Source organism: Sycon ciliatum, chromosome 3 (assembly GCF_964019385.1).
Source record: "Sycon ciliatum chromosome 3, ocSycCili1.1, whole genome shotgun sequence".
In the NCBI taxonomy this organism is placed as follows: Eukaryota; Metazoa; Porifera; class Calcarea; order Leucosolenida; family Sycettidae; genus Sycon; species Sycon ciliatum.
The window spans coordinates 17,435,692-17,462,633 of record NC_088645.1 but is presented as its reverse complement, the minus strand read 5'-3'; the positions used below and the strand labels follow the sequence as shown (position 1 = coordinate 17,462,633).

Below are 26,942 nucleotides of genomic sequence, written 5' to 3'. Positions count from 1 at the left end.
TTTGCCTCCGACCGAAAAAAAAACAAGAAAGTAGTAGTACCAATAATATGCGAAGTTGTAAATACATGATTGTTTAGTTTCACAGTGTGCCGATCATGACCTTAAACTTATAATCTTGCCTCCCGGGCATGCCTTTGTCTTGTGTTCTTTTTCTTTTTTGTTGGCTTTTAAATATCGTACGGTGTGTGTCCTAGTAAAAATCCAGATGTAATGAATTCATGACATGCTAACTCAATGCTATGTACCTTTTTTGTTGGATTCATCAGGCATGTGCTCCAATGTACCATCAAAGAGTGTTGTTCTATGCCTGCAAGTGCCGTTAGACCCAGATATATTGTATATATCACATGCTTTACGGGTCAAAATGTTTGATTGGGGTTTCCAGTTTTTGGAATGGGCTTTTGTTTTTTTCCGCCCTCCCGCGTACCTTTTCGCGAAAAAAAGGACGTTACACAATGAATTAACAAAGGGTGGCCTTACACAAGGACTTGAAAACCGTTGCAGCACGAACATCGCTCCGAAATACTACAGCTACTTCAACATGAGCAACTCATCTCGTCAGTACGCAAGTGCCAAGGTCACCATCAGGAAAAGTACGGAACGACAAGACTTTGCTGGTGACTCTGTCGACTATTAGTGTAATACTTATTGCTTTGCTGGTGGCGCTTACACTCCGGAAGAGAGAGAATATATTGATATTATTTCAGCGCAATTCAATCGCTTGGCCCACAGCTGTTCATGGACATGTTAATATGGTTCACGCAGACCGCACAGAGACGGAAATGTCCCTTCAACAGCCGAATCGAACGCTCCCGACATACACGGGAATAGGAGACGAATATACTACCGTTTCCGTTGCCATTGGGATTGCCCGGATTGAAGATCATACATATTCCCTTTCCACGGCACCCACCGCCGAATCTGCTGCTACTGCAGGGATGCACTCCCAGCCTCCGAACCGAATGGAAAACGTCTACACACTCGGTGAAGGATTGCCAAACGAATACGCTAGTGTTCCTGACCAAAAGCAGCAGAATATGCAGTGTGAATACTCTCTTGCAACAGCCCCGAATACTGGCTCTACTACTAATGCAGCGAGGCATTCCCAGCTTTCGAATCGAATGGAAAACGACAACATAACAAAGAATCGCCAAACGAATATACTTGTGTTCCAGACCATATGGATCAGAGTGTGGAATATACATAAGCCCTTGCCACTGCTCCAGGCAATGAATGAATTGTGTTGATCACACGGGGAGATGTGCGGGCGCTGTGTCAAGCAGCTTGATGGGGAGCACAGATGGTTATGGCTACGCTTTAGCCACGGCTCGCACTTCTATTCCCAACCGCAGGACCACACCATGCAGCTCCAGATCCACGTCTGATTCAACGTATGTGTCTAACACCTCGGCCAAAAATCAGAGAGCAATGGTGACTAGGAAAGATCCCGAAAACTAAATGGTTGGAATGGATAGACCTCCTGTCAATGACACTCTGGCTGGCATGCCACCTCCACTGCCAAATGAATCCTATCGCGGGACATGTTCAGAGCAAAAGATAGCATTAATTCTCAGGCGAAAGAAAAGTACCAGAGAATCCATCAGATTATCTTTCTCCCTCCGACTGACTGTTACCCTACCTTTGCAACGAAGTGATAGCCAACGTTTTAGCACAATGTCCAGCCTTTCAATATTCTTTTCTCACGACTAATTGCTTTCCTTTAAGTATATTATAACTTTCACGCAATATCCTGACACCAAACTCGCATAGGTGGAAACAAACAAGGGAATGGAGCAAGGCCGAACCAAAAGGACAGCAACTGAATGGAGTGCAACGGATGATAAACGTCCGTAAGAGTTGGAAACATACTTCTCTTTGCTGTTTTGTTATCCATGTGTATGTGTGAGAGTGTGTGCGAGTACAAGTGTTCGTGTATGTGTGTGTGAGAGAGTTTTGTGCCTAGAGCATTCAGCACTGCTTCTACAACTGGTGCAACATTTTTCTTGTTTATAATATTATGCCATTGCGGAGTGCTTTCACATTGCAAAGCTGTATGAGCGGATAGTATTTTCCTGTGTAGATCTGTAAGACGTACAATGCATTTTTGACCATTCCAGACACTTACAACAACAACTACCAAGTACATGTGTAGTGTTTTTCGGGACTTTGAAACTCGTGATCTTCATAGTCATAATCCACATGACGTGTTGTTTTTATCTTTGTACTCAGCTACTGTCTACTGCGCAAACTGATCGTCATGAGTCACAATAGAAGTGTTAGCTTTGTATAAGTACTATTTGTATATCCTCAGAATTCAACTGCACGCCATTCCTAATTTGCATCATCAACTTCTGATTTCATTTAGGACTTGCATGTGCAGTCTCAAATGGCTATGGAAGAGCAAGAGAGCAGCTGCGCAATGGTTAATGGGCAGCCAGTACAAACAGGCGGCTGAGATATTCAATTTGCTGATACTTGTTTGCAAGCTGGACCAAGTCAGCTTCTAATTCTCACGTGGAAGCCTTAGCTCGTGTTATGGGAATCTAAACATGGCTGCCGCATCACCAAAGGTGTCAAATTTGCAAGACTTCCCCATGGGCAGCAGGAAAGTGTACATAGTACGTAGTATCTGAGTTACACTTTATCTCAAAATACTTTGGTTTGGATCATGACACCAGTGCATGGACCAGTATGCGTTCTAAGCAGGAGTCGGCCCTAGTACTTACCTCAATGAGCTCTATTGTATTGTTAGAGACGCTAACCAAGCATGGTGCACACATGGTAAACCACACGATTCACATCAGGGCCAAGCGGATGCAGTTTCACTGACGCCCAAAGAACTGTATAGTCATCAGTAGCCATTTGGACAGCAATCGTACATGCTGCACCTAAAATGTAATCATACTGATACATAATAGAGTGATACACAGAGCCATTGATCCTGTATGTATGGATACGTGTAAAATCTGCCGTCACTGAGCTGCGGAAAAACAATACGAGAGCAATCAGCTCTGCTTACATTTGTAACCGCTTTGGGTGAACACTAGCTATCAGACTTGTTTTGTGTATGGTCTGTCCGATTCTCATCCTGTGGGACGCGTGCTTTGCTTTGCTCAATCCGGGCGGGAACTATGACATATTCTTTGCAAAACTCCTCTCAATGCACTTCAAATCTTAATCAAGTTCGTTACGTGCCAAATACACTGTATGCACTCTAAAACTGCACACACAACGATCAGAGCATACGGTCACCCTCGCTCACACGTTTTAACAGTCTCTTCGTCTAGGTCTCAGTCTTGTTTATAGATTGGACCTCCCACCCGTCCGGCCGTGACTCGATGATCCCAAACACTACCAAGCCTAAGACACCATACTGCATGCAACTAATGATCAGCAACAGTCCATTTATGGTAATCACACAAACATGCACAATCCGCTGCCTGACCTCAACATATTGCGATCTGCTTAGGACCTTTCTTTAGACACCATGACTCGCTGGTGTGCCAAACAACTAGACAAACGTGCAGTGCAAGTCTTTGGCAAACCAGAAGACACATTGGGCGAGGTCATCATTGATAGCGGTTTCCAACGACACGTTGAACACGTTAAACATGTCCATCTCCTTGATTCGTGGGATGTGTGCCAGCCAATGTTGTACACATTTTGTAAGAGAACAGCTGGTATTCGTATGAGTTACAGCCATGACGCCACAGCTGTCGTGTGTAGAACCATTGTACCTTTTCGCTACCTGCATATCAGTGCTAGGGTGGCACACTGGATCTGCAGTAGTGTATCATTGGTCACATCCCCACATGTATATGCATCAGGCATGCTGGTGACCTGCAAAGTGCTAATCATCTTAAGCTGATTGCGCTTCTAACACCATTGCATAGCCGGTGGCAACACGGATGTCAGAACGTTGCTTTTCTAACGTCTCGCCGGCAAAGTGCATCTTTGTGACCGACTCAAATCATTTCGTACACAAATTGACATTGGAAAGCTACTCTGTGGAGAGGCTCCATACTGATCAGTGCTATTTTCATGAAGATATTCTTCAGATTGGCTTCGGTCTCGGAAAAGGTCAGTCTATGATTGTGTGGATCACATCGAGGAAGGATTGCCTCAGCAACTCGTACCCAATTCTACCACTTGTTGGCTTGACCTGGGTTGGAACGTCGTCTCTGTCCTGATACTTACACAATTGTGTGATAATGGTGCACTTGTCAGGTAATGATGGTAGATAGTGTCACTGCTACATTGACAGCGAAAATATCCGCCCCAAACAATTCATTTTGTTTTCCTCCAGCCCATCATTGTTATACTTGACTGGTCTACACAACTCACTTTCTTAGAAATCATAAAGTGTATGACCACCACTTGTTGATTGCATACGTTATACAACTAGCAATGTACATACGTACATAGCTAGCGGTAGATTAATACTTTGCTTCGTGTTGTCCTTGCTGCCCTCTGCATTACAGTCTGTGTCCAGACCAAATACAGTTGGATCGTACTAGTGACGACACTGGTTGTGATCACAACTGAGGTATGGTGTTTGACGCCAAGATGCTTTCCAAAAGCTCATCACCCATATACTGACGAAGGCAGGAACGGGGGATTAGAAACATTCAAGTGGTATACACCTGGTACATTATCAAATTTCTACCTCCGCCACAATCGTGTTTATAGCACATACTTTGAGTTTAACGGGAGCTGCACTATTAAAGCAATAGGCATATCATTCACGGCACTTGGAAGATGTCGCGTCTCACTTTCGTCTAAGTCGTTTGACCACAATGGTTGGTCAAATGAAAGGTCAGTCAGGTTCAGCCATAGTTGTAAATATGGATTTCGTCACAATCTCCATTTCTCCGTGCAATCATCACATGGGTTGCAAATCAAATTCACAGTCCGGAGTCCGCCATCACGTCCTCTCAGCCAGTGTGCGTTTAAACTCAATGAAGCACGTGAACCGTACATCGCCTTGCAGGTTCAAGAAGGTATGTTATTTTAACTCCTTCGTTAGTTAGGAAATCTTTCCATTTAGGCGGGCGCAGTATACCACAGTTAGTCGCTTTTCTAGAATGTGTTTTATTGAACACCTTGAAAGATGTTCAGTACAGTGTACAGCAATTTTACTGAGTCATTTTGGTACATTATTTATATGTACAGTCATGTATATTCCTGCTGCTAAATGTATTTAAATGTACGTGGACCAGTGCCCTCTGTATCATTTGCATGAAGTAGAACGGTCATTTCGAACTACTTGAATATCCGAAGGCGAAAAATAGAGAAAGTATAAACTCATCATTGGAGATATACTTGCAAACCTTTATTTCTAAAATGACCTCTACAATACTGCTAGTAACTTTGAAAATCTTGCTCTTGGTTGTCCCATCTAAGCACCCGTTTTTCTGGTTTTTCAGAACGCATATCTGTGGTGTAGCATCGCTCGAAATCCTTTTTCTTTCCATTCTTGGGGGTTCGTATAAAATGAGGTCTCAATCTCATAGATTCGTATGTCAGATTGCAGATATTAGTGGATTAGCACTGTCATGCTCGGAATCCTTTGATTTCCTTTCCTGGGGTTTCGCATAATAATTATAATAATATAGTCGCGCTACTGTAGAAAACAGTGGTGCACAAGTTGTGCCTTGCATTCAATCATCTATGCCAGATGTTGCCCAACGTGGAATGTCTTAATACTCGATGTCAGTTTGTTGCTAGATTATCTACGCCAACGTCTGGTGTTGTCGGTGGACTCTTATGCATAACTTGTGGGCTGATGTTTCCATGTCTTCAATTAATAATATTTCCTTCGCTCTCCATTCGAGTTCATTCTCAAAGATTCGTTAACCAGAATTGTTGATGTAAGCTAGATATCCACTCGCATAATAAGATAAAATACCAGTGGGATCAGCTGTATGATAATCACCTGTGGTCCTGAAACCAGTGATTATACATATACCAGTACTTGAAGTACATATGGTTGATAAATATTGTGGTAAACACACGCCTGCCCACACACGCTCTCTAAGCTGCAAAGTTCTGGCACAGTAGAGCTCTGTGCCAGAACTTTGCAGCTTAGAGAGCGTGTGTGGGCAGGCGTGTGTTTACCGCCATATTGCCAGGTGTGTCTTTACCACCATATTTATCAACCATAGGCACAGCTGCAGTGGTGTCTTCAACTTCATTCTACTTGAAGTACATGTAACTTAAAATGAATCAGAATCGTTGCGTTCCATGTCTCGTGCATGATCAACTATTGTGAACAATTTAATCAATGACTGCCCAGCATTTTTCAATATTCCCTTCAGATCACGATGAATGTTCAGCATCGAATCATCTCTGCTATGGATATTACAACCCTTCATATTGTACAAACACGTGGGGATCCTTCAGCTGTACGAGGACTTGCCCGCGTGGATATCGACATGGATATGGCCATATTTGCAACGACATCAATGAATGCGCTTTGTCTTCTACGCCTTGCTATGGATATATCCGCAGGGATAATGAGCCAGACTGTGTGAACACTCCTGGAGCCTATCAGTGTATTTGCCGGCAAGGTTATGAGATTGTCAAGAAGGGAGACCGATTTCAATGCCAGGATATTGATGAATGCTCTCTTACACCTCACCACTGTGTTGCGTACTCTGCGCAAGATCCTAGAAGATGCGTGAACAGTATGGGGTCCTACTCGTGTAATTGCGTCGAGGGATACTAGTAATAGAACCATATGTGTAGGTAAGTAGTTATTCATGTACTTTAGACCTGGGTATATCTCGTGTCTGAAGCTGATACGCCATGTGGTTTAATTCATGGCTTCTTGCAGGGTTTATGGTTAAACGGTTTTGCCCGTGCGCACTGCATTCTCCATGTCCTCCTAAGGTCATGCCCTCGTTCAGTAGCTCAGCCGCCAGACACAATCAAATACAATGTAGATGTACACAGAATGATCATTATTGTACAGTCATTCAGGTACAGAGTAAGTGTACATGTAGGCACGTGTACATGTATGTCTCCAGAATACCTCCAGAATATTAGTAGACACGTGATGACACTCTCAGCTCCCCCCCCCCCCCCCTCCACACACACGCAAACAAAGACCATACATGTACGCAATAGGTTCTCGCCTTAGACAGTGCTAACTTTCTCAGACACCGAGTCTGGTCGCTGGCAGCTGGTTCTGGTGGCTGTGGAGTATCCCTGCCCGACCAATACGGAAGTAGTACGGAACTAATACGGAGCTTTGCCTGATGTATAGTTAGTGTATCTCCGTATGTAAGCGTACGGCGTCTGCTGCATAAAAGCGGCTGCGCATTTCTGTTTTGAAGAAGATGAGAGATTTTGATAATAACGAGCTATTCAACCTCCAGGTGTGCACCAGAGAGAAAGTCAGTTATTTTGCCGTTTCTTCTTTCACTAATAATTATATCTCAGGTGTGTATCTTAAAGAAGTAGAATAAAAGTAATTTTTGTTGATTTCACCGCGCCTACCACTCGGCTACCCATTACATTGGTGGCAGCGGTGTAGTTTTAAATAAAACAACGTGATTCGACCCCAGACCCCCATGGCTCAACCCGCTACAGCTCCGTGCGACGAATCAAGATGAGAATCATGTTTCTTGCCTTCCTCGGCCTGGCACTGCTTATTAGCCTGCAGCTCAGTCAGGGTGCTAGCGTGGATCACCCTTCTCTCCGCACGGCACACTGAAGACTCCGATGGCGATTCCAAGCGACCCCCTACCTACATGTATACTACCGGTGGTGATGGCGAAGCTGATGAGGACGACAACAGGCAGGCTGCTGCCCAAGACAAGGAGGGTAGTCCCCAAGATCAGCAGTCGGAAGCAGGAGCCCACTCTTCACTTGGTACTTCGCCTCCGTGGTGGGATGCAGATTTTCGTCGACACTCTTCCTGGCTAGACCATCACTCTTTACGTCGCGCAGAGCAATGCTATCGACAATGTGAAGACCTCGATTCAAGACGAGGAGGGAGGTTATTTGTCTGACGCCGAGCTAGCCGCTCTGAGTGCCCGGCTCAACCAAGACGAAGATAAAACCTGGCTCGCCCTCCGCTGTAGCTCCAGCCGCCGCCGTGGTTACTAACGCTGATTCTAGGTATGGCATTTTCTTTCCTCTCTTCCTTCAGTCTCCCTGTTCTTTTCAGTCTTCCTTTATGCGAGTGTGTGAATCCAGTTTAGTTTGGTAGGCGTCTGATCATGGTGAGCCACGGTTTACCCAGCTAACGTGGGACAATGTGTGTGACAACGCCCCTTATAGGTATAGTGTATTCAGTTCGGTTTTTGACCTGCGATGTTCCTGGCGGGTTGTGCCAGCGTTGTGTAGCAAGAGTGCTGTGGTTTTTCAGGTCCTATTTGGAGGACATTTCTTTCCCCTTTTAACCCCGTGAGATCGTGTGAACCTGGTGTGCTTCTACTTTATGATTTGTTATCAGTTCATTTCTTCTGTCTACTCTAAACGTTATCATTTCCGATATAATTTGCCATCTTCCGGTTGACGCTGTGTTCATAACTCTTCACTAATTTTTTGAAAATCACGAGGGCGTGATTATCTGTAGAAAGGGAGGGGGTAGTATCCCTGCCCGACCAATACGGAAGTAGTACGGAACTAATACGGAGCTTTGCCTGATGTATAGTTAGTGTATCTCCGTATGTAAGCGTACGGCGTCTGCTGCATAAAAGCGGCTGCGCATTTCTGTTTTGAAGAAGATGAGAGATTTTGATAATAACGAGCTATTCAACCTCCAGGTGTGCGCCGGAGAGAAAGTCAGTTATTTTGCCGTTTCTTCTTTCACTAATAATTATATCTCAGGTGTGCATCTGAAAGAAGTAAAATAAAAGTAATTTTTGTTGATTTCACCGCGCCTACCACTCGGCTACCCATTACAGCTGTGTCCACGTCCTGGCTGTCGACATTGCGTGTGCGTTTGACCGCGTGTCGCACCCTGGCATCCTACACAAAGCGGCCACTCTCAGTATTGGCGGTGGCCTACTCCAGTGGCTACGGGACTATCTGCGGAATCGCACACTAAGCGCAATCGTCAATGCTCAAAGGCAGCATTCTCGGATCCACCTTATTCATGATGTATGTCAACGATGCTGACACCTGTCTTTCCCCATCAACGCGAATGGGCGTGTACGCATATGACACTACGCTGTACACCATCATACGATCCAGAGATGACTCCGCTGGCAGGTATTGCAGACATGCAATCTAGCCTGGATCGATTGAGTAGCTGGGGAGAACAATGGCATGTTCACTTTAAGCCGACAAAGTCGCAGCTGCTGCATATTGGCCACCACCGCAACACCTGGCCATTCCCAGACCTAACATTCGGAGCCCATGATATTCCCTGCGGGGACGAGCTGAAGCTCCTGGGAGTGACCTTCGACAGCAAACTCACCTTCAGACGCCATCTCCGCAATGTTTCTCTTCGTGCTGTAGCCCGGCTGTAAACGTCTCACTTAGTCGGCTGAGGAATCATCGTCTCTTAGTAAAGAAGCAGTTTTATACATAAAGTAGAATAATAGGTGCCAAGGTTAGCCGTGAACAGTAAGTGCTAGAAGTTGCACAAGGTGTGCAACTGATAGGCGCGCACAAGCTGTGCAGTGATAGGCGCGTACATACATGTAGGTGTGCAGTGATAGGAAGGCAGAAGAAGGTGTAATGGTTACACCATCCCCCTCCTCTCGATTGTGCAAAACATAATAGAATGAAATACTTAAGAATACAATTCAGGATAAATTTCCTTTATAAGTTCTAAGTGGAACAACGTCTCTTCCGGACTCGTCCTTGAGAAATTTTTCTGGCTCCCAGGTTGTCTCATCATAACCCTTCCACTTAAGCAAAACTCGGGTGTGCCTTTGCATCCTCGGTGATCCAAGATTTCCTCAACACTCTACCTTGTTTTGCCGTCCAAATCAGTTATAAGCGGCGGAGGCGGCTGGCGGCGCCAATGAATTGCTTTCGGTTAGTATGGTTTCAGCGCGGTCACATTGAACACAGGGTGGCAGCGTAAGGTTGTCGGCAGGTTTAGGCGATATGCATTGTCATTACGGGAATTTACCTGACTGGGTGAGATGAGACCCATTAGCTGACTGGGTGACTCCAGGACTGGGTGACTTGGTGACTGGGTGATTCTGGGTGACTCCGTGACTTGGAGACTTGGTGTCTCCATATCTCCGTGACTTGGTGACTTGGTGACTGGGTGACTATGGGTGAATCTGGGTGACACTGGGTGAAGGATGGTCACGAAGTACCTGTTCTCGGACATCGCCGTGCAGCCCGTTGGTGAACAGCAGCGCCCTTGAGTGCTCGTCCAACTCAGGAACCTGAAGGCTTGGACCGTATACCTTAGCAAGCGCATCTCTTAGTGACGGCCAGTCAGGAAAGGTTTCACCAGCTTCCAGGGAAGAGATAAGCCAAAGGCGAGCGTCGCCTATAAGGAAACTAGCGGCATAGTTCACTTCTCTATCCGAACTGCCTAATTCCAGGGACCTGAGAGCCAATTCGATAGCGAAAGACCACTCCTTGAACTGGTTTGCCTCGCCACCGAACAATTGAGGCTCCTTCGTACAGGGCCGAGGTCTGGAGGTAGGCCGATTCTGGTTGACCGTGGCTACAATACCCTTCCAAGGAGTCACAGGTACTGTTGCTAGTGTTGAACCGTTGGCTAGTAGCCTAGCAACTCGCAGCAGCTCCCGAAAAGCGGCAAAAACCAGTAAACTGAGTACCAGGAACGATAAGACAGCAGGCGTCGGAAGGAACGAGTGCAAACTGAAGATAACCATTGATAACCATCCTCTTGCTACAGATGTAACCGTCTCACTTAGTCGGCTGAGGAATCATCGTCTCTTTATTAGTAAAGAAGCAGTTATATACAGTAAGTAGAATAACAGGTACCAAGGTTAGCCGTGAACAGTAAGAGCTAGAAGTTGCACAAGGTGTGCAACTGATAGGCGCGCACAAGCTGTGCAGTGATAGGTGCGTACATAGGTGTGGAGTGATAGGCGCGTACAAGGTGTGCAGTGATAGGAAGGCAGAAGAAGGTGAAACGGGCACCTGCAATGGCCCAGTCTGGCATGGCGGCGACACATCCAGTGCCTCCGGGAGCTCCGTCACCTGGTCCACCACCAGACCACTGCCCTTATGGAGCTGGGCTATAGTCTCTCCACCAGCGCGCGGCGCCCTCTCCAACTTGTACCGCCTGCCAGGGCGAACAGCTACTCGCGTGCCACCTTCCTCTTTGTTACCGCTGCCACCTGGAATTATCTCCCCACTGACATTAGAACCACCCAAAATAGTCATTGCTTTGTGTCTCGTGTCCGTACCATCTTTGCCAACACCCGCTTCAAACCCGCTGGTTTCATTCCTTCCAGAGTTTCTATAACATAATTTGAAGTCCGAACTTAGAAGTTGCGACTTCGGCGGTACAAACTTCATAATTTGAAGTAGTAAAGAATGGTATGGCCGATTTCTACAGTATGCATTTGTTATAACCCTTCCTCTTCTCAATCTATATGTTATAATTTTGCAGATCTATTCCCAGTAAGCCATGAACGGAGACCCCCCGACTTAGGCCTTCGCTTTTGGGGAATCCATAAATAAAATTAATTAAAAAAATTAAAATTACACAGGCTAGGATTTTTGCGTCGAGCATCAAGTTTTCTTGGTCGTGAAGGACGCTTGACAACGGACAATCCTGATATGGGTGGGCGCAGCCAACTCTCACCTGCAAACTCTCGACCGAGTACAGCGGAAGGCCCTTGTTAATATTGGTCCTGACGCCTTGCTACAGAGCCTAGCTGCCCGCCGCCAAGTGTACGCTCTAACGTACATGTACAAGTGGATGTTCTCCTAGGAGGAGTGTATCGACCTCCAGGTACGCCAGTACAGTTTTGGCAGGACTTGTCCAACGCAGTTGACACAGCAGCGGCGTCAATGCCATCGTCCCCGCTGATTTTAACGGGCAACTTCAATGTCGACGTAAGCCGGCTCGACAATTTACATCGCTTCTGCGACCAGTTCAATATCAGCAACAAGGTGCAGGACACTACCCGCATTGCCTCCCACGGCAGCAGAACAACACTGGATCTCGCTCTAGCTGTGGATGGAGCGATAACCTCCTGCACGTTCTCCCTTGTACCATCAGTGACCACTTTGCGGTCGTAATTGACCTACCTTTCAAGTGCACTGTGGAACCTCCTGCTGTCAAGTGCGGTCGTAACCTAGCAAGGATCGATATGAACCAATTCGCTCATGACTTGCATCATTGTGACCTGGAGAATGTTTCAACCGCTCAGACTGCGGATGCCATGTGGTATTCTTGGACTAACAAGATTGTTTCCGCTTTGGACGTGCACGCTCCTGTCCGAGCGTATCGGCTTAAATCTTCCTCCCGCACGCCCTGTCCTTTGGAAAATACCTGCCCTCCACGACGCTATTCTACTTCGCAAAGCAACACATCGTCGCTGGCGAGCGTCGCCGACTGATATGGCTCTGCGAACTGTATTCAAATCAGCACGAGCCGAGGCTAAGCGAATGTCCCGACGCCTCAGGACCCAGTACTACAAGAATCTTCTCACACGGAGTCAGGCAAATGCACGCCTCACTTGGAAGACAATAATAGTGCGGGGTCCCAGTTCGAAAAACAGTCATATTTTAGAAGTGTCGTGGCAAGTAGGAGCTCACAATTGTTTTTAGAGCTGTTTCTGACTAAGTTGTCGCTGCTGAAGACGATAAAAGTATCGGCAAGTCTGTACAGTTGTCCGTTGCTCATGCATGCGATCACATTTTCCGAGTGCTCGATGGGCCTTTGCACGCTGCTTTTTTGGGGGGGGGGGGGGCAACAGGCTGGTGAAGCTTGCACGACCGGGTACACAATGCTGTAAAAAGTGGGTTTTTGAACTTTACTTCCTGTTTTGCCTCTCATGGACCCATAAATGGAAGAGTGCGTATTCACTCTGAATCGACTGCAAACCACGCAAAACAGAGCCATCCGCTGTATCGATGGCAACCCGCCCCGGACAGCCATGCAGCCGCTGCTAACTGCTCACTCCCTGTACCGTGTCAGCGAGCTCTACAGGCAGAAAATATTGATCACCATCTGGCGGTGCATCCACGCCCGCACCAGCCCTGTGCTCGCCCAGCTTCTGACCCCGGCACAAGGCACCCCTACCCGCCATCAGCAGTCAAATGGCCTACTAAGCCAGGCAAACCGTAGCCGCCGCGGTCAGCGGAGATTTTCTGTTGCTGGTGCTCTGCTGTGGAACGCTCTCCCTGGTGAGGTCCGCACAATTACCCGGCTACCTGAGTTTAAGCATGCATGTGTACCATACGCCTGTAGGGAGTAGTTCGAGTTGCTGCTGATCGCTCTGCTCTCCCTCCCCGTGCAGTTCAGTAACCCGCACGTAGTATCACAGATACATCGTATTCTCTCTCTCTCCCCCCGTTTACCCGCAGATATTAGTATCCAATTCTCTTACTATGTGCTTCCATAGCTTTTACTATGTTCTTTCATAGCCACTTCTAGGCTAAGCCTTCGCCGTCATTTTATTGGGTCGTCATCCCGTTTGAATGTGCGAAGTGAAATAAAAACCAACCAACCAACAACTTATCAGCTCGGGTTGATATCTGAACATGGATCATGGCTATGCTTCACTGAAAAAAGAGCACTTTTTGCCTGTTTTCACTGAGAAAAGAGCACTTTTTCAGCATATTTTGAGGGACGCAAAAAGCACTAAGTGCGAATTAGAAGAGCACCTTAAAGGCTAGTAGCCAATCAAAGGAAAAAACATTTCCATCAGTTCTAATAACATGCAGGATGAGCTAGGCAAAAAAGCATAGCGTAGGGCCCTGAGCTTCCAAGCTCTCTCGTTTGCTGCGATAATACGGATGACTAGCAACACGAAATTTGCGTTTGCTTTCGCTCTCCAAGGAAAGTAAAACTCAGTGACGGAATTCGCGTTATGAGAAGGATTATCAAACAGAATTCGCACATGCATGACGTTGACACGACGTCCATTGTGTACAGACAGTACAGCATGGTAAATTTATGACTGCCCTGACACGAATCCGCGATTCGTGTTCCGACTACTTTTCCGAACGAAAAATGCGAAAGTTCGCAATCCAGTTCTCGAACTGAAAAATGTTTGCGAACGAGAACGCGAATTTCGTCTTGCTAATCCTCCGTAATGCTAAAGGCAATGCTCATTATAGCAATAAAAACTCTAGTCCTGGATGCTTCCCCTTTAGAAAATTAATAATATTGCTTTCCAAACTGCCTTGGACTCCGTCTTAAAAGTAAGAAACTAACAAAATGTGATTGCCGAAAATTAAAATTTCACACAAAACCTCACAATAATCACAACACTTGAAATACTGCTTTCAACACTTCTACTGCACCAACATGCATGCATGGGAAAGAGGATCACGGGGGAAAAGGTCTTCTAGCTTTTACATCCTGTGTGTGATTATTGTGAGGTTTTGTGTGAAATTTTTATTTTCGGCAATCACATTTTGTTAATTTCTTACTTTTTAGACGGAGTCCAAGGCAGTTTGGAAAGCAATTTTATACATTTTCTAAAGGGGAAGCACCCACGCCACCCAGGACTAGAACAGAATAACGTTTTTTAGAAAGCTGCCATAAAGCAGTTTTTATTGCTATAATTTCTTTTAATATCTCCCCTTACTTTTATTTATCGCCGTGGTTGGCAATCAACCACTCTCTTCACATTGGCCGGTGTTTCCACCGAGTCTTGAGATGTTGTAATAAATATATAATATAGCTTCAAAGACAACTAATTGCACAGTAAGCATTTCATATATTATGTCGACATGTAATTGTAAAATATTGTACGATTATCGCAAGGCACACAAGGAAGGGAAAGCGAGGATTCCTTCAGAACTGTTTTCTTGTTACAATCATCAGTGAATCTACGTAACAAAGGAATGGGAGCTACTTGAACTTATCTTATATGGACAAATATAAGTGAAAGAAATTGAACAAGATCGAAACAAAGAAAGGGTGATAATACTACATCTATTCAGTGGGGGGGGGGGCAATAATTTCTTTTGTTTTTTTAGCTAAGGATATCTTATAATACTGCAATCATGTAGTATGTCCCCAATGGAATGACCTAAATGAGGGCCTCTACATCATCAATACCGTATTAGACGCATTGATGGGCAAGCCTTTTCTTGCAGAAAATGGCACTTGACTCGTATTGTATAATCATGTTCTTCTGCAGGGGAAACAAATGGGTAGTGGTGGTGATACTTTTTTTTAAATATTCAGGTCATTCTGTGGATGTTGCCGTTGCAGAATTTCATGACTCTGTCATAAAATTGTCTTGTCTTTCAGATAATTCAGATTTCCCCACCCTCAATCAGATTTACTTGAGAAATGTAACCAGGTGCGTGTCGCAGATGTTTTTGTTGATTCTGTGTATATAATTGTACTTCTGAAGTAGCTATGGGTTTAGTTGTCGTGGTAAGGTCATCCTGCATCATATTGTACTGAAATAGTAATCCTGTTGATGTCGATATAACTTTTGGAAGTAGTTCAATGACTTCAAAGTGGTAGTCCACGATTGTCTAAAACAACACAGCAAAGTAGGAGCAATAAACATGAATTAAAATGTAAACAAACACATTGTTGAGTCTGACACCTCGTTCCAACTACTACACTGATCCTGAGGATACAAGGGGCAAGGATATATGGTTGGAGGTACTGGGAGATAAACAAGGCACTCCATAATAATAAAATGTTACACATATTTTGGTGAGGATGAATGATATCCAGTCGAACCTCTTTAGGACGAACATCAAGGGACCGATGGTATTTGTTCTGTATGTTTGTCTTAACCCTATTTTATAACCAGTGAATATAATGATTTCTCCAATAGAGATACGAATGGATTTCGTCTAGAGCGACAGATTCTAAGCCAGACCGAATCATTGAATCGTCTTGTATGAAACAAATGAGTCACTGAACCTTTCTTTAGGAACATGAGGGCAACTGAAACAACAACAGAGAAAATGCGATACATGTACAGCACATTCTTGCAGGTACTACAAACAGATTGCAGATCGTAATTCTTGATCTGCCGGCATGCAATTTTATTTGGGGCAGTGCAATCTCGGGGCTACTCACAAATCAAGCAGCCCAGACTAAACAAATCCAATCGTACGAGATTAACACGAGACGAGACTGCACCCATTGGCTTGTTTCGTATGAAGCAAACAAGTCACTGAACCTCTCCATAATGAAGATTTTCCCTGATACGTGAATTTATTTTGCATGCTCGGTCAATGCGTCCTTGAACCTTTCCCTCCAGATTGGGAACTGCCAAAGATATTATGCCACTGCAAAATTCAGATTCTACTCCATGATCGGGGCAAGGAATGCCGGAAGCAATACCAGTGCCTTACTTGTAACGTACCAATGTACAATGAACATGAGTATTTCGACAACACATCTAAGCCTCAGCAGCATCATAAGCTTTATCGTCAAGAAGGTGAACTCGCGTTCTTCGCACACTGTGGGCAAGGGCAAAGAGATGCGAATGGATCTAAATCTTAATATAATCAGCACACGTTTCCGTAAATAAAAGGGTGAGCATAAGCAAATGAATCGAAGGAAACTGGTCAACTCAGAGATCACCTGTCATTAAGGAGGCCTCGAGAGCGGAAAAGCTAAATTTAGAAAAGAGATCCTGTCAGCTTTTCCATTATTTATTGCATTGCACCTAAAATCAGCACACTTTTCGTAAAATGAAAAAGTCAACAAAAGCAAATGAATCAAAGGGAACTGGCCAACTCGCCCGTCATTGAGTAATATTCAGTGAAAGGAGGTCTCAGCAGCGCCATCGAAATAAGCCAGGCCAGGAGACAAAATATCCGAACCATCTCATGCAAGAAGCAGTTCCAAAGAAGGAAGTTCCTCGTGCATGCACATCCGAAAAGGCTGCAACATGTCTGCCATGCACAGTTTTGCACACGCACGCGGCCGACCACGCGATGGTTGGAATGAAGTACATGCATGGTCCAGGTACCAATCACCTTACGTAGACAACGTGTCTCAATTGCGGTTTCGTTAGGTCTTACCGTGTGAACACAATAATAGAAAAGCTGATAGGATCGCTTTTCTAAATAATATGAGGATATAATGTCACTAATAATGCTCACACTCCTCCATAATGCCAGTTTGAAAGTTGGAAAAGTCGATTTAAGAAGGCCGTCTTGGATCAAGGCCAAAGCGTAGAAGAGAAAAACTTTAAAAACAGCAGTGAGCATACGAACTTAGCGTGTGTTCCTAGTTGGAACAATCAACTTCACAGCAGTGAGCATGTTGTCTGAAACAATCCAGTCAGAAGGTTGATTTGCAAAGTCAAGTCTTGGGACGAAGCCAGACGAGTTCAGATGCACGATTTTCGGAACTGGACCTAGCCAGCTTCATGCATGACACCGTTGTCGACCGGCAATTATGCTTGTAATGCTAATTTTGCATGCGAAATGGTGTTATAATGCCAGCATTATGCCACCTGGAAAAAAGGGACTTTAATGCCAGCCATAATGCTACCATCACCCGCCCATGCCTAGCACGGATATCTGCTACTGCTAGCAATGGTGCGTTCAGTTTCCCGGTTCTGATGCCTGGTCTGATGTCTGGTCCACGCCAGAGAGATTTTTCGGCCAGCGTGGGAAATCCTCATCGGCTCAAGATCGGGGCGAAAATAATTGCCCGGAATGCTGTGTTAGAGTGCAAGTTTTCGACAAATCTGGGGCGATTTTCTTGTACGAATGGTCAGCCAAGAATTGAATGGTGGATATTTGGCAGAAAAGTCGGACACATTTTTTGCTTGCACGTGGTTGAGAGGGCCTCCAACCGCTTTTCATCATGACAGACCATGAACTGGCTGCACTGGATCGCTACTATTAGACGCTAGCCTGTTCACGCCTTTGGCCCTGGCTGTAGCTCGTGCTCAGCCGTCTCATTTCCGCTGTCTACAGCGCGACTTGCATGGCAAAGGCGGAGGGGTGAGTTCGAACCATAGATAAGGTGTTGGTGACGGTACTGACGGCCCGACCTGACGCCAGTGACGGCAATGCAGTGACTTCAGTGATGGCAGAGTTCACGTAAAGCCGTGAGATCCGTACATGTGTACAGAGTCTACAGACATGTCGACAGTAGATCTGGTAGATCTACTACATGACATAACTGTTCATTTGTAGTCCTTAGTAGTAGATCTACTGGGATCTACACGACTCCCGGCGTGATCAGTGATGTACAGACAGTCAGTACTAATGGGATCACTAAACCATGGAAAACACCGTCAAAATGAATGAGTCATAATCTGTCTGTCGCCGGACGGTAGTACTTCAGCAACCGTGTTGACCAGGGATTCGTAAAAGCCCTTTCCGATTCACTGGTGTTGACGTAGATCTACTACTAGTAGTAGACTGACAGTCTGTAGTAGGTGTCGCACTTCACGATCGTCCTTCGTCCATTACTGTGTTTTCGTCTCTCTCAAGTCTTTGTCCCTGGTCGTTTACAATTATTCTATAGTGCCAGTGGTCGGCGGTGCGCTAGTTGCTGCTATGGCCGCTGAGGAGAATGCGGTGTTCACCGCTTTGGGCTTGAACGAGCCTGCAGTGCCCTATCTGGGTACATTGGACGTGAATGAAACAGAGGATGAGTTGGGTCGTGGCTCATTTGCTGTAGTTTACAAGACTAAATGGTGTGGATTGAAGGTGGCCGCAAAGGCACTTCATTCTATCCTGATTGATCGAAGAAACCAAGGACGCGACGTCGTACTGCATGATTTTGGAGCAGAGATTGCACGCATGGCACGTCTTCGCCACCCGCATCTGTGTCAAATTTTCGGCGTGGGCATGGTCGGAACAACTCCAGCCATCGTGGTGGAATTTATGTCCGACACACTGGAAACAATGAGCGTTGGTGCACGCAGACAGGACTTGCTTCAGCTGATTCGCTACATCGAACATACTGCTGCAGGTCTTCACTACTTGCACTCCATCCCGATGGTGCATCACGACCTGAAGCCAAGCAATGTCCTCGTTGACAATGGTGTGGCCAAAATCACGGATTTAGGCCTCTCCACGCTACTGCCTAGCGTTGCCGATCAGTTCCGTGAAGCCGCTCAGTCCATGACCCAACAGCCTGGTACACAGTTATTCATGCCGCCAGAGGCGTTGCAAGAGACGGAATCTGGCCGGGCAAGGTACGATCTTTCGCTTGACGTCTTTTCGTTCGGAGTGACGGCAATGAGCGTGCTGAGCGGTGTGATGCCCTCCATTGAGCTCATGTTCGCACCAAGATCGCGCCAGGCAGCTGACGGCAGCCACGTCGCTATACCAGAGCTGGAGCGGCGACACGCGGAGTTTGCTCGCATCCCTGACGGCCACCCGCTGAAGGACCTAGTGAGACGCTGTCTTGCTGACCCACCGGCCCGTCGACCAGCTGCAGAGGAGATTCACGAATTCGTCCAGGGTGTTACTCAGTTCTTGTCCTCATTGCCGCAGGTACGTGTGTGTTGAACTGTTAGAAATCGAAAATCAATGACGTCCATGTTGTATTGTTGTGGCACGAGTTCCCAAGAACTCTGAGAGCTTCATAATGTTTACCTTCTCAAGGGCGTCGGAACCGCACCGGTCGGGGCGGCCATGGCCGCCCCACTTTTCGGCCTTTTTTTTTTTTTAGCACACTGCAACAAAGCGCGATGATCTCAGCGCAAACGTGGCAAATCCTTGTCCCCGATCGTGGTTTGTTGCAGAATCAAAAGTCCATGTACACTGAAATGGCACCAAATGCCTGGGAATGCTTGCAATTGGCTTCAATTTTTGAATTTTTTCCCGGGGGAGGGTTATGTTTGTCCCCGATCGTAGCATCTTCTTGGTTTTTTGCAGAATCAAAAAGTCTTTCATTGTAGTTACCGTACACTGAAATGGCACCAAATGCCCGGAAATGCTTGCAATTGGCTTTAATTTTTGAAATTTTTTCCCGGGGGAGGACCCCCGACCCCCCTTCCATGGCCGCCCCACTTCCAAAGTCGTTCCGACGCGCCTGCTTCTTTTGCCTTGCCACCTCGGCCTCGTCGTTTTCTTGTTTTGTAACTTCTCGATATCCGGCGGAAGAGGGGGGGGGGGGGGGGAGGGGGGGGGGGATGATGGGGTTGTGAGGAAATCCAGAGTTTCCCGGTCGTTGGTTCCAACATTGTCTTGAAGGCTGCCGTCCAGGAACGTTGAGACGGCCATGTACAAGTACATGTACGCACCTGTCTTCTATAAATTAATTCCGTAGGCGCGCGCTGAACACTACGCGTGCGCTGCACACTGCGCGTGCGCTGCACACTGCCCGTGCGCTGCACACTGCGCGTGCGCTGCACACTGCGCGTGCGCTGCACACTGCACGTGCGCTGTACACTACACATGTGGTGCACACTGCGCGTGCGTTGGACACTGCGCTTGCGCTGGACACTGTGCCTGCACTGCACATTACCCTGATTATCTTGTGGATGAATGCATTATATGCATTGAGAATGAGAATGATTTTATAAAATCATTCTCACCCTTTACTTCTTAAAACTCTGATGTTCAGCCAATACAGTAGATGTCAAGCAAAGAGAAATGGGAGAGAGAATTTCTCTCCTTGGAACTCTCCGCATCTGAGCCTTCCAAGTTGGTAGGTAGTTGGTTTGCGCTTGTTAGATGTGTAAAAGCTAGGTGTTAAAAAATAAAAACGAGAGAGCTTGGAAGCTCAGGGCCCTACGCTATGCTTTTTTGCCTTGATGACCTAGACAAAAAAAAGCATAGGGATGTTATAAAATTCTTTAACAATTTCTTTTTTTAAGACATAACCTGGGATTCGAACCCGCACTATCGCGCCCTGCATGCATCCCCCGATACACTTCGCATACATACTAATTCTTCCAAGTTGCTTAACATTATGATCTTGCATTTGAAAGCCCTATTTGAATATGCATTGTGGCCAGCCGTCTTTGATGGTACGGTACGGTAGGGATAGGTACGGGACAGGTACGATCGAGGGTAATACAACACCGTCTCCCGTACCGTACCATCAAACACAGCTGGCCACATACAGCTGGCCGCAATATTCAAATAGGGCTTTCAAACGCAAGATCATAACGTGAAGCAACTTGGAAGAATGGGTATGAATGCGAAGTGTATGGGGGAATGCATGTAGGGCGATAGTGCGGGTTCGAATCCCAGGATATGCCTGAAAAATAGGAGAACTGAAAAATTTATAACATCCCTATGATTTTTTTGCCGTCAGATACGGGATAGCGCCAGGCGTGACACAAACAAACAAACAAACAAACACACAATTACCAAATTAAAGCTGTGTGGACCCTGGCTAGCGCCAAGCGTTACTGAAGTAACGTCTTCTGCATAGCTACGGGAATAAAGTAAATTATCGTATCCGTTATAGAGGGGAACTCACGACGGCCGCTAACACCCGATAAACCCTAGCTAGGTGTTAGGTCGTTGAATATTTCACTGTCCTTGTCAGTGTGGTGCCTTGTTGTCGCACTAAAATGAGTACATTATCGTGTCCGTTCCCAAAGGGAACTCACTACAGCCACTAGCAAACTGTTAAACCCTAGCGGCAGATGCAGCAATGGGGATGAGTGGATAAGTTTCACAACCACTGGCATAAGTGCCGAGAAACCCCATTAGCTGCATCCATGTACCCCTCGTGCCTGGTCACAAGTTCCCAGTTGACTCTGGTAGCAGCACGGCTGGAAAACCGCTCCCAGGCAGGACTTGAACAAGGTACCTCTTGTATCTCAATGATGGTCTTTGACCAAACCACTGTGCCTGCCTGTTGTCGCACTATCAGACTGTATAATATCTCGTCGCCTTGGTGCACCGTTAATCATGACTCGTAGCTTACTGGTCCCTTTGACTCTAGACTTCATTTCAATGAAGTCTAAAAAGAATTTATGGTTATCACGCACCAGCAGTATAGAAAAAAAGAGTTTTATTAACTGATAATCCCTCTATTTAGTTGCTATTCAAGATCTACCCATGCGCTGCAAATGGAAATTCTTTTATGGTTGATGTAAAAGTTATGACGTTTCAAGACAGTCACCCATCCCCTAGTAAATTGTTCTGTTGATGGGCGACTGGCCCGAAACTTCATATTTTCACATCTACAATTACATCAGGTTTTGGAAGATTTATTTTCATTGCTATAAGGTTCGGCCTCATTATCTGATGAGCCCGCAAAGGTCGAAACAGTTCTGTCCGCAGATTGAGTACATCTACAATTAATGCCCACCAACCAATGCAGCGGAGAGAATCATGAATAGCAACTGGACAGTGCGGTTATCGGTTTTCAAACCGCCTCTTCTATCACTCCTTCTATTACGATCAATCAGTTGCAAGTATACGACGCGTGGATTAAACGAGAGAGCTTGGAAGCTCAGGGCCCTACGCTATGCTTTTTTTGCCTAGTTCATCGTGCATGTCATTAGAACTGATGAAAATGTTTTTACTTTCATTGGCTAAATCATTGTATTGCAAAATCGTTTCAATCAGTTTGAATATGAGTTAGGCAAAAGCATTTGCAGAATTTATTGCGGATTGTTATTTTTCTCTCACTTCATCTAGTTTTGGTTTGCTCCTTCTTTTCCTTTATATCTCCTTATAATCGGATTTTCTGGCTTTTTGTAGTAATACATTGACCTGTTGAGCCAATGGGGTAAAATTAGATTCCATAAAATACGATACAATACAAAAATACAATAATGTCCTTACCTTGATAGTGTGCTTGTGCTTAACTGTTGCTGATGGCCGAATGCATGGTTGCCTGTGGAGCACATTACATAACTTTACAGTCTCCTATAATACGCATCCTGTCCGACGGCAAAATAAGCTGCAGATGTAGTTTTTCTGCACGCTATCAGCAATGACTACTGGTCTTCAGCAACTTGGGTCTCCTGTAATACGCATCCTGTCTATGCTTTTGTAATGCTAACATAATCCTCGGGATAGCACTCGCTACTGATCTTCGGAAACTCAGCCTGACTGTCACTCACAATAAGACTGTTGCAATGTTAATCGTTCCCAAGCGCTTAAGTGGTCGTTGGTTTCTCCCACGATTTCATCGTACTGTTGTACGACATGCTATACGCCATCCTTATACCGTACAACACCGTATTGATGTCTGGCGCTGTCGCCTTCATCTCTGGTGCATGTGTAATCTAGTGACTTCGCACATGTGTTATAACAAGAGTACTCTTGGTTAAATTGAAATAGACTAATCCCTTTGTCTGGGTTCGTGAAAAGGGCAACGTTTGCAAGTAACAGTTAGCTCATGTAAAGTGCATGGGTTTGTATTTACTTGGTATGTGGCAGCTTATGGGACAGAGAGACTTTTGCTCCCCGAGCTTGTGTATTGTAAATAGTGTTTTATGTCGACCATGACGGCTCCCTTTGAATTACAGAATGGCTGTTCCGATATGAACTCTAAAACCAGAAAAATAATAATGGCTACAATTCCCAACCATGCCACAACGAACTGATCGGCTACATCGTTGTATTGCAGGCAGTTTCCATCTATTCGAACAACATTCATGATGAGCCAGACAAAAAAGCATAGCGTAGGGCCGTGAGCGAAAGAAATAAACATTCTCTTTGCATTCGAGGGTAACACGACACCGTCAACCACATTGATGACCTAGGCAAGAAAGCACACGGATGTTATAATTTTTTCATTTCTCCTATTTTTTTCAAGACCTAGGATTCGAACCCGCACTAGCGCCCTGCGCTGCATGCATTCCCCAGATACACTTAGCATACATACTCGTTAACGCAGCTTGAGGGCTGCGTTTACACGGAGACGAAATGAAACGGAACGAAACGGAACGAAAACGGGCTGTCCTCGAATCCTTTTCAAACTGTTTATACGAGAACGGCAAATTGTTTTGAACCGGTTACACGAAAACGAAAAACGGGCGATTAGCGGCCTGGAGAGTGGAGTTATCACGTGCTGGCTTGGCGCAAGGGCGGGTAGTAGCACGTTAGTTGGAATTGGTAAGTGCTGGTGGTTGTAAGGGTTGGGTATTTCCCGCGAAATATAGTCCTGCGCGGAATGGTTTCCATGTCCGCGCTTGTTTTCAATCGTTTTCACTGTTTTCACCGTTTGCACGAGAACGGAAACGTTTCAAAACCCTTTGATGTGCGTTTCCATTTCGTTCCGTTTAGGCATCGTTTTCGGGCGTTGTCGTGTTGTCTCATTCCAAGCCGTACCGCTTATCGAGACAGATCAGATGCGGTAGAACCCTGGATATGAAAGGGCAGCCATACTTCACAGCATACCGGTGCATGCAGATTTCTCTCAGGTTGCGACGCTTGACACGCGGCGCGCTATCTGGACGCTCGTAAACAGCCAATTTGATTAACAGTATGACTGAGGCCTGGAAAGCGCAGCCATACTTCACAGCATACCGGTGCATGCAGATTTCTCCCAGGATGCGACGCTTGACACGCAGCACGCTATCTGGACACTCGTAAACAGCCAATTTGATTAACAGTATGACTGAGGCCTGGAAAGGGCAGCCATACTTCACAGCATACCGGTGCATGCAGATTTCTCTCAGGATGCGACGCTTGCCACGCGGCGCGCTATCTGGACACTCGTTGATTTGTGCATGCCTGCTTTGCACTTTTGTTTGAGCCGCGCCCGCGGCCGTCCAGCCGCGACGCCGCAGGCGTTGCTCTGCCGTACACATGCGCAGCGTGCGCGTACATGCATACTGGAAGACCGTTTCCGGAGCGCTTTTGCGTTCTCGTGTTTTTTTTTGGCTTTTGTCTTCTTTGTTGTTCGTCCCACTCTACAAAGTCAATGGAACATATCTTCTAGCTCTCTGTCAAGACGTTGACGTGTGGCTCAGTGTGTGCTGTGTGCGACTTCAGTATGAAGTGTCGTTCCGTTACAAGTTGGTGCCGAAACCCGGGAGGACCAGGCCGGTGGGGAAGATGTCACAGTTGGAAAGCTCGTTGCTTTGGCCTTTCCGAGGGACAGAAGATGATCTAGATGAATTTTTGAAGAAATTCAAGGTGGTTGCGAGGATTCGCAAGATCGACAGCGCGGAGGACAGGATGGCGTATCTCCCCCTCTACTTGGCTGGTGATGCGTTCACAGTGTGGAGTGAGATGGCTGAAGCCGATCAGAAAGACGAGGATAAAGTTGTGAAGCGGCTGACAGAGTCGTTTTCCAGCTCGCCTGCCGAGGCGTACACGAAGTTTGTGCAGTGGCGGAAACGTGGCGATGAGACTGTCGATGCGTATCTCGCCGACTTGCGGAGATTGTTGCGCCTGAGTGGCCACACGGCGAAGTCCGACAACGAGGACCCGATGCTGCAGGAACAGTTCTTGAACGGACTTCCAGCTCATTTCGGGCGTCACCTGCGCCTCAGCATCGCCACACAAGCGAACGGACTGAGCGTGGACGTCATGGCGAGTCAGGCGAGAGCGCTTTGCTTTGCAGACAAGACTGCCCAGCTGGACTTGAGCAGCGCCAGCGGTGATCACCGTGAGGCTGTGGCTGCTGTGTCCTCGCCTGGCGCTGGAGCGAGTTCCACGACTCCGGCCAGGTCCGTGATGTGCTACGGCTGTCAGCAGGTTGGCCACATCCGACGTGACTGCCCCCAGCGTGAGCGACGCAGTCAACCAGGGCCACGGTGCTATCACTGCCAGGAGCAGGGACATATGAAGCCGAGCTGTCCCAAGCTGGCCAAGCAGGGAGCGGCGAGTGCAGCAGCGCGCCAGGCATGTTGTAGGTGTAAGGTAGTGGATGACAAGTGCTTGGGTATGGTGGTACATGCATCAGCCAAGTTGCCACGCATCTATGTGGATGTGAAGTGCGCACTAGCTCCCACTAGTAGCAGGCACTCAGCAGCAGTGGACTCCTGCTCTACAGGCTCTCTGGTGTGCTCCAGCCTGGTGACCAGCAAGGGGCTGTCAGTGCTGCCCTACACCGACAGGATCGTGGCCATTGATGGTGAAGCCTTGGCAGTGTCTGGGTCCGTCACACTCTCTGTCTCAAGATTGGACGACGACTGTGTGAGCCTGCCGGAAACAGAGGCGGAGTTTTTGGTAGTGGATGACCTGGCGGTGGTCAACTCAGACCTGCTGATTGGCCTGGACGTCATCTCCTGCCTGGGCGGTGTCAGTCTGCAGTATGATGACCAGGACCGTCGCCTCACGCGTGTGCAGTATGGATCGCCAACGGAGGCAAGCCGCCCAGACGAGAGATTTCCTGGAGGGCGAGCTGTCAGCGCTGGACTTCATGGACGAGCCTGATGTCCCGTGCCCGTTCAGGGACGGCGATGCTGTGTTGCTGCGTCGGCCACACCGCCACCAGAAACGGCTGTCGCCTTACGAATCCGGCTGGCATGTCCACCGGGTGATATCGGCGTCAACGGTTATTATTGAAGCGACACATGGTGGCACGAAGGTCGTTAACATCGATCTTCTGAAGCCCGACCCGCTAGGACCTGACGACGACGACGAGGAGCAGGGCCGACCGGTAGAGCCCAATGCAGCTGACGACGCTGCAGTAGATGTCGACGTCATTGATCTTTTCGAAGATGTTGCTGGCGGAGGCCTAGAGGCTCCAGCTGAGGTTGGAAGCTATGCCTTGCGGAACAGAGGAAACTTAGCCAAGCCTTCTCGTTATGTCTGAGGAATCGGCTGGCACTTTGATTGTTTATTGCTTATAATTATATGTTACCAGGGGGTGAGGTGTAAGGAAATGTGTCACTTTGGTAACATGTAATAACATCATCAACAATAGCTTACCTGTTTCACTATACCTCGCCTATCTGCATAAACTGCATAAATGTCTTTCTTGTCTGTTGATGTCC

General features: G+C 46.7%; 2 protein-coding genes across 3 annotated transcripts in view; both read left to right on the top strand.

Annotated features, from left to right (window-relative positions):
• The first annotated feature begins 4,135 nt into the window (after positions 1-4,135).
• On the top strand, positions 4,136-6,727 carry LOC135812888 (hemicentin-1-like). The gene is made up of 3 exons (XM_065326108.1): positions 4,136-4,227; positions 4,482-5,000; positions 6,318-6,727. Exons 1-3 carry the CDS (start codon positions 4,212-4,214, stop codon positions 6,725-6,727), a joined length of 945 nt encoding a protein of 314 aa, XP_065182180.1. The 5' UTR covers positions 4,136-4,211.
• An 11,807-nt stretch (positions 6,728-18,534) lies between these two features.
• The window catches only part of LOC135811602 (probable serine/threonine-protein kinase DDB_G0284251), a 151,166-nt gene continuing 142,758 nt past the window's right edge, over positions 18,535-26,942 (top strand). For both annotated transcript variants that reach the window (XM_065324837.1, XM_065324836.1), the window contains exon 1: positions 18,535-19,572. In XM_065324837.1, coding sequence (XP_065180909.1) covers positions 18,628-19,572 — 945 coding nt within the window. In that variant the 5' untranslated portion in view covers positions 18,535-18,627. The remainder of the gene's footprint in view (positions 19,573-26,942) is intronic.